This window comes from Boleophthalmus pectinirostris, unplaced genomic scaffold (assembly GCF_026225935.1).
Source record: "Boleophthalmus pectinirostris isolate CB_2022bp ecotype Guang Dong unplaced genomic scaffold, ASM2622593v1 HiC_scaffold_14, whole genome shotgun sequence".
Taxonomy (NCBI): domain Eukaryota; kingdom Metazoa; phylum Chordata; class Actinopteri; order Gobiiformes; family Gobiidae; genus Boleophthalmus; species Boleophthalmus pectinirostris.
This window is the reverse complement of record NW_026571047.1, coordinates 10,982,319-10,994,412: the sequence shown is the minus strand read 5'-3', so window position 1 is coordinate 10,994,412 and position 12,094 is coordinate 10,982,319. Positions and strand designations below refer to the sequence as shown.

Genomic DNA, 12,094 nt, shown 5'->3' with positions numbered 1-12,094 from the left:
ATAAGATGTCAGTTGAAACCTGGCTGGAACATACTGTCATCATGTCCTTGAGCAAGACACACACCCAAATTGTCTACCTAAGTCACAGTATATGGCTTGTATCAACAGGAAGGTTATCTGTTACATAAGCTGCCAAATCACAGAGCAACTGATTTGCAGTGTCAACCTCTAACAAAAAAAATGACAAGATAAGCAAAAAGAAATGTATAAAAATATGATAATTTTTTGGAGAATACTAGCTTGACTTGATGGGTGATACCACAGAGTTTTGTTTTAATCTGGTGTCAAATAAAACTATGGCAAGTACCATGATATTGATCTAATACTAAAACCGATACTGAAGTTTTGTTTTAAAATGCACTGATTATATTTAGTATGTGCAGATAAACTAAAATATTAACAAAGTATATAAAAAACTGACTATATTTTTAAAACAGCACATTTTGAGAAATTTTAAGTAGAGATATTTTTTGCATGAGAATTGTTACTTTCTGATACCGTATCCATTACTACAAACTACCCAATTTGGACTAGGGTTGATTGACAAATTTCTTCCATCTGCTCAACTTTCACAGCAATATTGGGACAAAACTTATCAAAACTGTACTTAACTTTTTCAACATTGCAGACAAGATGTTATGTTTTGCAGTTTAGAGTGACAAGAGCGCTGATGGAATTGAGAGGTCACGCTATTTCTGGCCTTAGTCCCACACTCCCCTCTCTTTATCACACACTGAGTTCCTGTGTGGTGAGGAACAGTGCTCTGTCCAGGCCTCAAGCACAATCACTTCTTTGAGTCCACTGTCTGGCTATACTTTACACAGGGGCATCCTCTGTTCACAAGTCTCTTTGCATTAGCAATTTAGCTGTCACTTAGCTATGCCCTTCACACATCAATCCTGGAGGTATTTTAAGTCTTTGGGAGCTGCTTGTTTATGTGCCGTCTTCACAAAGAGGGTGGAGGGTGCCAGACATTGTGGCTGTAGTGACGCAGAGCCACTTGTTTTAACCTCCGCGACGCCTCCTATTTGAACCAAAAAAATAATAATCTTCATCGATGGAATTTCTTTGCTGAGCAGCTAGACCATCAACCCTGACCCCACCTGCAATTCACGCTGCTTGAAGACCCAGCACGGATGTCTCAGGAGGAAGCCCAGAGAGCACTTAGCCAACCCAGGCTAGCAGGGTCATGTTAGCACAGAGTTCATAAGATTAATGGAAGTGCAGTTTCAGGAAGGCAGTCTGCATGTGAATGGTTGAATTGCCATCCTGTTTTCAGCTAAATACTTTCTCTTTATTACCTTATCAGAACTCAAGTAAGAATAATAAGTAATAAAGTAATAAAAACATATTAGTATATCAAAGGACTGCATTGGTTGAAACTGTTTTCTTTTACGGTCTGCACATTTTTTCTTGCAGTGTAGGCAATGTCAACTCAATAAAATGTTTTTACAAGATTTCAGAGCAGGTTTTTGCAACACAGAGAGTTTAAAAGTGTGGTTCAGTAGCTTTCCATTGTTCAAAATACTTCCAACACTCATACTGACATACAGAAATTATGCATTGATACATTGCAATAAAATCTAGTTATTTAGTTATACCATATGTAGTGTTCTAAAATAATGAACTTCACTTTATGGAAATTAAAGTATTCATCTTGTTGTGCTTGTCTCGCTTGTAGAGGTGAAAGGCTACAGATGTTTGACATAGGCAATGGCCTTGGGGTGAAATGTATTGCTGAAGGGCCCTCCCTGAAGGGTTCAAACCGTCAGCTCTCTAGTTGGTAGGTGAACATTTGACCTCACTTAAATCTTTTGCCCACACAATCACAGTATTGCATGAATATTTTTACTGCACAACCATTCAGTCCTGTGTAGTACCATGCATGCCTGGTCTCTGGGGTTAGGGCTGGAGTGTACAGTGGGAGTTTAATGAATGATTTACCTGCAGGAGGTCATCACTGAGCACTTCGGTTTTCTCTGCTCTGTGGGTGAGAAAAGACAACAGAAAAGACACTGATTAGTGCTGACAGACCGCCAGAGACACAGATAAGTAACTGCAGAGCATGACACGGCACAGTCATGTTCAAACTATCTTAAGGACAATACCACTCCTGACAAACTGGTTTTAGTGACTCCAAGTATTCATCATTTTAGAGCTATGGGAAAGTTGCATAAAGGGTGGGTCCAAATGATTCACCAAATATGACAGACACATACAAATCTCGGCCTAATAATAAAAATAGCAGATGAGTGTTAGCCAGTGCTAGCTAAAGTGTACACAGTCTTACAGCACAGTTTAGCCAGGGCCTATTAATAGTAAGCTAATAGTAGTGCTGGGAGAGGTCAGACAGATTAGATTCACTTAAAAGGAGAAGGCTGGGAAACGCCGGCTCAGCTCAACACACCTAACGCCTTCACACTGAGCGGCAGGTATAAAAACACACCTAGAATAACATCTCAGGCTTTTATCAATGTAAACAATTGTATACACAGTAATAACAGGAAATACATCTGAGAAAAAAATGAAATGAAAACAAGTTTTTCAGCAATAATTTTCATTTCTTTTTTTGATATTGCTTTTTGTAAGAAGACCTTTGGAATATTTATTATTTTAGATTATAATTTATTATGACCAAGCCATTCTCGTCTTGCCTGGAATCCAGAATACACACTTCTTCAATACTGTACAAAGACGTCTGGTCACTGGTGAATCTCTCAATTTTCAAATGGCTGTGATTGACAGGTGGATTAGCCAATCAACAAATATGGTTGCTTATGAGGAAAAAAGTAAAAAAAATATCACGAGATTCTGAAAAACATTGCAGAGTTTTGCAGAATAAATGAGCGAATCGATTAACTCTGCTCATCTGAAATGTGAGAGAACTGTAATTATGTTTGTAAAAAATATAGATGACCAATGAGCTCCTTCGTACTGCACATGTCACTGAAAAAAACAAATCTGATTGCACCATCACGTTTGCTTTTGAGACATGACAGAGGGTGCAGGGACCAGACTGATATTTCCTCTGTATAAAAAAAATAGATATACTCTATCATTCTGGATCTGTCAGGCAATATTTTTTCAAAATTATTAAATATGGTATATTTCACACAATGTGGTACAGTCTTGATTTAATGGAACATATTATTTCAATTTGCAGCACTTTTTTTTTAAGCAATTCAAACATTATAGTGGAAGGGCATAATCAATACAAGGTAACAAGCCTACCTCAACTTCTCAATATTATCAACAGAGCTACACTGGCATACGTCAAGAGAATTCAAAATATTGTTTATGAATGGTTGAAAAATACACTTCGGAAATACATTTTGTACAATATTTAATAGGTGGAAATGGCTGGACACATCACTTCCTGTTTTTAAATGGTCTCAAACATTCCAAAGCTCTGAGCACAGACTACATCACATAGCCTTGTATATTTGATAAGCATCTTTTATCACTGTATGTCTGATCTGGACCAATAAACAAACCAACAGACTACATCCTGCGATCAGAAAGTCCAGTATGACACAATGCAGTCTGTGAAGCATTGTCATTTTGAAGAACCCTTTTTCAGTTCTCCAAACACTCCCTAAGTGTCATGCAACCTTTCCAAAAATAATAACCTATCGCTAATAGGTTTTGTTGTGGCATCTGTCCGTGACAAAAGTGACAAATTAACTTTTTCAGACCAAAGTGTGATTCAACAATAGCTCTTGATGGTCTGTTGGCATTGTCTTCTTTGAACACTCAATTTTATGGTGGTCTGTTGTGGTTCTGTTAGATTCTTGGTTCATTAAACACGTCATTAAAAATACCAGACCAATCAGCTGTCTCTTTATGGCAAAAGTACTGTGACGGACAGCTCATTTATAATTGCTAGCTTTGGTGCTATTGCTAATGGATGGTCAATTTTCAGCTTCACTTGAGTGAAGTTATCTCTTCTTTACTTAAGGGTGATGCACTCAAACATTATTTATTTGGAGAGATTTGGAGATTTTAGTTTTATCGACCGAATGCTAACGCTAGTACAAAGTTTCTGGTAAGAACTATGAGTAAACATGTAGGTATACTAATAGCCTACAAACTGTTTATGCTAATTAGCTATGTGCTTTTGTTTACACACTTTCATGCATATTTATGTATAAAAAAACAAACAAAAACTTACTTTGATACAGATAATGTCTTTTAATGTAACTGAGAGTATCATACTTTGCTTGATGCTTTAATGCTAGCTGTTAACTAACATAAAACTACACTTCGAATTTTGTTTTGCCACATTCTTTGTGTACTTTATTGCTAGCCTCCTTGTCCTGCAGCACAGGCTATAAAATCCATAGGTGGTATAACATTTAGGCAAATACATATGATTAGTTTGCATAATGGACGGTTACCACATGCAGGCGCACAGATAAATCTTTATACGTTGGCCTCTAGCAATGTCTCAATTCTGCTTTTCCCCTTTCACATGCCAGACTGTCTCTCCTCCCCCAGCTCCTCTCATAACTTCTCTTTGCGCCAACATTTGATCAATCCCTTTAACCCATATGAAAGATTTCCAAGTACAGTACGAAAGAATGAACTAGTCTTTTTTTCTTTCATAAAACTGGCGCTAGCAATGGATCCTTTCCCAAAAAATGGTCTTTATGAACTATAGTAACCTCTTCAGTGACTTCGCAGCTGCTTCCAATTACAATACAGGGTCCGGGAGTGCTTGGAAAAGGCCGAATAAGACGATAGTTTGGAGTTTAGTGGAGAAAGAAAACTCACATACGAAGGAGATGGGGGGAGAGGAGAGAAGGAAACTTGCGGGTGCCAAATGAGAAAAATAATGTACAGAGGATGAGAGGAAGGATTTTTACTGAGCTGGTGAGGTCATAGGTCTAGAAGCCACAAGCGCTACAAGGAGTGGAAAATATGGGAGCCGTGCAGTTTGCATTATATGAGAAAGAGTGAAACCACAGAATCGACGCCATGTTGTGGTCGTGTTTACGTGCCAGGAAAATTAACCACGCATTAAAGCTGTACAATGTAACTTTTCTGGTGGGAGGTCTGTCATCTGCTTGTCACCGTGGAGATGCCTTTAATGTTCCCCAGTATGTTAAGTATGTATGTTAAGCGTATCTATCTACATGGAGACAAGCATGTGACTCCACAGGGCCCAAGTACAGGTCAGATCTATGGAGAAAAGACCCTGATCAGAGTAAGAACTTGTTATGAGACAAGCAGTTGGCAGACTACTCACCAGAAAATTTTAATATTGTACCTTTATTATCAAGAATATAAATCTACTTAAAGCACTGGTGAGCACAGTTCACCATAGCAAAACAAAATAAAGGGTAATTTGGTTTAGTTTAAGCCTGATGCCCTTCCTGATGCAAAAATGCAATGGCTTTTGGTCTTTTTGGTTAATTGTTTGCATCAGAGGTGAGAGAACAATGCACAGGGAGAATGGGGGCATATTCATTATTGCCTGCTTATGGGATCCATCTAACAAATTGAAGACTGGATGGCTAAATGATAAGATAAGTGCATAATGAGTGAAAAGAGCTTGAAAAGAACTAATAGGAGATAGGACAGGCCAACATAACAGCTTTCAACTACACAAAACAGGCCTTAACAAATTGTTTTCCCACAACACAGTTTAAACAGTGTACTATTTGTGTCTCATGGGTTGAAACTAATGAAAACAAGAGCGAGTAGTGTATCCATACCAACAGTAACACCAAGCACTGCTGAGTAATCCAGCCCGGTTAATCACGTTAACCTCTGTTACCTTGCTGTGACTCATTTGCACCCTTGGTTCAGACAGTAATGTTCTTTTATATACCCTTCTCCAAAAATAATCACACTATGAAATAATGTTTTAACGGAGCTGTAACTCTGTGCTTTTTTGCTGCCTTAAAAACATGAAACACAAAGCTAGTTCATGTTAAAATGTTAGCTGCTGTCCCGTTACTCCTCTTTTGAATGCTTTCCAAATTTTTAATTATTAACCACAATGAGTTTAAAAGTGCTTTTCACAACTTTCAGAGGCCACACTGCTAAAGCTAAAATCAACTAGCATGCAAACGGCACACCAACCTGGTTTGCAAATGATACAAAAATATTTATAATTAGATGCAGACAGCACACAGGGGTCTCGTTTTGATACCAGCAATTGCTTTTACAATCTATCCGTACATTTTACTTGATTACTTGAAAAAATCTGGTATAACCCTTTAACTACATGAGTTAGAAAGGCTTGAATTCATGCTGACTAGTTGTTGATTTTTCCACATATTGCTTCTCATTTCAAGCTAAATATTATAAATTTTTTGAAATTCAAAATCAAGGGTAATATTCACAAGTCATTGTTTATAGTGCGTGCCTCTTCCTAATTCCACAAAGGACCATCTCACAACAAATGCCACAATTGTTTTAGCAGTGATCAGCTGACACAGATCTGACCCCAGCCCACCTTAGAGACACAGTAGGCAAAGTGCGACTCCTCCCACAGTCTTGGATGCTCAGGTTTCCATGGCGAGGTGAGACAATAGCTGTGAGAAGGGGCGGCCCTGCTCCACTCCACTCGCAACAGTTGGCAGCTTAAGATGAACGGTAATGGATACTGCCGCACATGAAAGACTAGCAAGAATAAATGAGTGAGTCAGCCCATTCAAGTAGCTCTTATGCAAGCAGGTCGGCCATGGTACATTTTGAAGTGTGATCTATTGCTAAACAAAGATGAGTATAATATCGAAACTAATTTATGCCACTGACACAACACTAAAGCAAAATTATCCCAAAAATATTCTAAATGTGCAGTAGCAGAATACAACACTGCTTTGAATCTATAATGAGTACAATAACAAAAAGTTCCCTACTAGTACAAAGAAAAAGAATCCATGATAAAGACTGACCCCCCCAAAAAAATAAACAAAAAACGCTGTCACAGGAATATTTGGTGAATGTAAAGCATGTGCAGAGTCGGGTTGAAAGATGAACCACAATATAATTTCAATGGATGCAATTAACAAATGGCAAAGAACCATAATTTCTTCTACAAAAAACTAAATATCCTGCCTGTTTTGGCATGTTTTGATTTTGACTGTTTATCACGTCATGTTTGAGTTTTTAGTAAATTCTCTGTAAACTTTAAACAGAATCCTACTACTAAAAGTGCATCTTTTTTGGTGGAGGGTCTGTCAGTATAGTATTAAACCTTTCTATCATCATGGAGACCAAACCAGCCCAAGTTACAGGTCAGATCTGTGGAGACGTGACCCCGCTCACTGTCAGAATTCTTGTTTTTCTAGGATTTTTGAGCTATCAAACCTTCCATAATTGAATAAATGTAAGGTTATGGTATTATTATACTGTGGAACATTTGAGGCAGTACAATCACAAAATCTAAATCACAAAGTCTGAGAAAAATCACCGTTAGATATTTTTCCCAAATCGTTCAGCCCTTGTTCAGAATGTACAGTATCTAAAACAAACGTGGCAGAAATGATCTAGAAGGTTGTGGGTCATGTGTGTCTGCTGGGCGAAGGGAAACAAAGGAACGCTGACAGCTGACACACCTCATTGTGTTCACTATGGAAACACCCAGTCACCCTCCTCCACCAGGTCACCTCTGAGCCCCCATGGGACCAACACACTGCGAAACCTGTTGAATAAAACAATATCTAGACTAAAGACATCAGCTTCGTAATGTGTCAGTCAAGTTGAGTGGGATTGTGTAAAGCGATGGACGACTTTGTGTACTTCTGAGCGATTGACATTAAGGGAGGCTTTACTGTTTTTTTTCTCACATTCACTCAAAGCAGCTTATCTCACTTCACTTACTTGAGGTTGATTGATTTATACTGGAAACCTGCTGATCCAGTACAGGCTTTGATGTAGCCGGTAGTACAATCTGATACATGTACTGGGATGTCCATACAAGTGAAGTTTGTAATTAAATGTTATTAGATGTCAAGTTAAACAACATCACTAAAAAGTTTGATTCTGTTTTTAAAGCTCTTTTACACATGCCATAGGTTTATCACAACTGGATCAAAATTGCTACTTCAGTAGTTGCAAATGGCAAATTGCAATGACTCTACACAAAAATGTCCAGTTCAAGCATGCACAAAAACATCAAATCTCCACAAAGATCTTCTCTTGAATGCAACAGGTGAAGTTATAGACCAGAGTTTACAGCCAGTTAGTTGACCAAAAAAGATGGATGACTTTGACATGTGGGGAAAGTAAGCTTCTCTTCTATGGGGGCGGGTGATACTGTCAAAAAGCAATATTAAGAAGATATTTTAGCTGGAATAGAAAAAAAATATACAGAAAAATGCTAACAAATGCCTTTAAATTTGCAGTATTTTGAGAATTTTTAATTGATTAATTTAATTTTGCATATCTTTAAAACAGCAATTATGATATAGATAATTTGATATGAAGCACTGCAACTTTGATTTAGATTAGTGATTATTGTTTTAATAATGGGATTTCATTTTTAAAAAATCACTTTTTAAACAAATCCAGTAGAATTGACAAAAAGACTGAAATATGAACTGGTAAACTAATAAAAGATATCTGCGATATTTTGTTGTTTGTCAAGGAAATGATGGTACTTCAAAAATTTCAGCCTTTGCAATTTGCTAATTAAGTCCTGTGAAATTGTGATTTCGATTCAATTGTGATTAATGTTGCAACCTTAGCATATGTTTTTTAGAACTGAGTTCAGAAAATAGAAAATGATTTCCCTCTATATTTATGAAGTAAAGTACACAAGTCAGTGGTACTGTTCCTTCATCATCATAGTCACTCTGAAATCTTCCAGTAAACTATATCTACTCAGTGATCACACATCTAGCCTCATCTTTACACTTGTGATCTCATCCTGCTGCGTGACTTTGAGGTCACCACTGTGCTGCTGAAGATGATTGGATTAAGTCACCCCCTACGGACCCGCTGTTGCTATCTTGCCCTCTCCTGCCAACATTAAGAGCGCAAAAAGTTCAAAGACGCAACCTACTCCATCCATTACAATAACATTCCTTACTGCACCGCTCTTTCTCCATCACGTGTTGTTTTTCCTGCACCTCCACCTCAAATCACTCTCCCCTTTCTCGTCTCTAGAAAGCGCTGGCATGTGTCTGGGAGGACGGCTTCCTGTTTGCAAAAGAAGAAGGAGAGATTTCCTCCAAAAGTGCTGCATTGCTGGACACTGTGTTCTGCCACTCGCACAATGGGAGGAACCCAGGGGGCGGCTTTGGGGCTCTTAAAGTTCTGAAAAAACATATCTTAACAGGCAAAATGAAGAATGGATTTTCCTTTGTAACACATTTGCTGACAGATGAGTTTGAGACAGCGATTAACCCCTAGCTGTACTTAAGAGTTACTGCAAGTTCACCACATCACGTACATAAGTCTGGTTTCTGCATCACTGACATGCTTGGCTCTGATTTACTGCAGCTACCGGCACAGAGTCAACAATGAGTATTCCAGATGCCCTGTTCTCTCCTCATCTTGAATTCTGGCTGCAAGAGAAAGTCTCCATAATGGAACTAAATGTGTAGCAAACAAATAAGCTTAACAATGCATTCATATCCATAAGCCAGACAACGAGGTCTCAATCAAAATATGCAGAAAACAGGCAAGATGTTGGGCTAATGCTAAGAGGTAAAAGCAGGGCAGCAAAATGAATTGAAATTTCAATCACAAAAGCTGAAAATACTTATGTAATTGAAAGAAACTAATTTGCATAATCATTTTAATGGGCAGGTTTATAAGATGTCTTGTTTTTATTGTGAAGTTTTTGAAAAAGAGATTTAGTTCATTTTAAACCAGTTACAACAGTCCAAACTTATTCCACACTTTCCCAATGCTTTCTTAGCATCCTAATTAGTCAGCCTGATGACTGATGACTTTATAAGAGCTTTTCACAGCTTTCTGGGGCTAAAGCTAAGTTTGGAGCTGCTACTGCTGATGATAACCAGCATGCTAACAGTGCACCAGCATTTCTTTTGGGTTCGCGGTTGAAAAAATACAAGGGCTATAATATGCTACAATATATCTGTACTACTTTTATATTATTACATGAAAAATTTGGTACATTGTCGACAAGTTATTACAGTTTAGGGTTGTTTTTTTCCCCATGGGTCCACCATAACCTACGAAATATATTAAAATGTTCTTATTTTTAGCAAATCTAGACAATATCTTTGGCCCATATCTCAAATTAAAACACCCAAATTGCAAAACGCTCTTCTATAGTCCACATCTCTACTGATCTACAAACAATATTTGTGTTTGTTTTGTTCAACTCTACAGTTTTGACAGCTGTTACTAGATACAGCTCAAGTTTGATTTTAAAAAGTACTTTCATGGTTTGTGGAAGTGTTTTCATCTTTATCTTGAGAATAGCTTTGTGCCCTGGCAAACATGGCACCCAACATGAGAGGCAAGCCCCAGGTAGTAATCACACTGCTAAATACTGACGTAGTTATGTGTGTACATGACTAGAGTCGAGATACTGCAACTTCACATATCCACTTACAATGGGACATTGTGTTTTAGACTTAACAACATTATGGTCCAGTCACAAGCCAAGACAGAATGAGTCAATACAGTCTTGTCTTACATTTGATATGAATGTGGTTTCAAAAAGAAGAAAATGGATAACAGAAGAATAGATGTTAGATGAAAGATCAGAACAGAGGCTACAATAGATAAGTTTATGGACTGAATTAGGAAGTGCAGAGTTTCAGGAATGGAGGGGATCTTTACAACCACACACATAATGATCCTGTAAGTGAAAGTGAAGGCTGCAGTGGACACCACAGCATTCAAAATGAGGATTCATACTCAGACACTGTACACACAAACAGTCTGAAGCAACTCCAGTAATGACTGTGCTAGACTTACATTCAACGTGCTGAGTCGCAGTAGTACACAATGCATCAGTATAATATGATATAAATAGGCTATAACAAATAACATCTATAATAGAAATCATGTAGCTATGCCATAGGTGGTCAGGCAATCTGTCACAGAGCGTTCATTGAGTGTGCGTCACTTAATAGCTGATTCACTCTTTGAACGGGACATCTGGATGGGCTCAGATGGCACTGCTTACACACAGATCTAGGTTAACTCAGTCCGGTGTCATGCCTAGTCTACTGTGCTAAAGCATTTTCATTCATGAAGACAAAGTGCCCGTGTGCATGGTTAGGAGTTATATGTGATTCAAGTTGGACTACTTGCCTGCCAACAGTCTGATTGGCGAGTTGTTTCATTCGATTGAACTGTTTCTTCATGTTGGGTCCCTTTCCTCCAGCACAGTCTGACCAAGTTTGTGTTCCAAGCGGTCCTTTGGTTTGTCATGAAGAGCACGGGGTTTGTCCCCGCTCACGGTCTGTCCGCTGTCCTTATGATCGGCCAAAGTAAGCAGCAGCCATTGAGCCTAAAGCCAATTAAAAATAGTTTGTAGCCTCGCTAGCAGAGCTAGCCTTTCCCAAGTGGAGTTTCTAGGGAAAAGTTCCCTTTGGGGGCGACGGCATGTTCCGAAGCTTGTGTTGAGTTGTGTCCCGTGCATTAAAGTCCCAGAGTCCTTGCTCAGCACAAACTTTCAGCCGCTCCACGCTCTCATAACTCCATCAGACCCGTTAGCCGAGCAGCTAATGTTAGGGAAGCGCTTTAATCCACTGCCGCTTGTTCCCAAAGCGGAGCAGAGAGCAGCAGAGGCCAGAGCAGCACCTCTGCCTCTGCCTGGGAGAGAGAGAGAGGGAGAGAGAGAGGAGAGAGAGAGAGAGAGAGAGAGAGAGAGAGGAGAGAGAGGGAGAGGGGGGCAGGAGAGAGAGAGTCGGACCTAGAGCGCGTGAGAGAGAGAGGGGGGGGGGGAGTGGAGAGAGAAGAGAGAGAGATGAGATGAGAGAGAAGTGTGAGGAAAGGAGCAAAGGGGAGAGCAGCGCACTGCAGGAGCGCCGTCCTCCGGACACCGACTGTCATTGCACTGGCCAAACTATTATTGCTCGCACAAAGTACAGTTCATCCAGTGAGACTATGGTTTGTTGTTGTAAAGTTTAACAATGTAAAACTTCAAACTGGAAGA

At 39.0% G+C, this 12,094-nt stretch overlaps 1 protein-coding gene across 1 annotated transcript in view; it reads right to left on the bottom strand.

Moving 5' to 3' along the window:
- arhgap17a (Rho GTPase activating protein 17a) overlaps positions 1-11,772 on the bottom strand; it is a 42,114-nt gene extending 30,342 nt beyond the window's left edge. The window contains 2 exon segments of the mRNA XM_055150047.1: positions 1,945-1,984; positions 11,248-11,772. Coding sequence (XP_055006022.1) covers positions 1,945-1,984; positions 11,248-11,300 — 93 coding nt within the window. The 5' untranslated portion in view covers positions 11,301-11,772.
- Between the last annotated feature and the right edge of the window lie 322 nt (positions 11,773-12,094).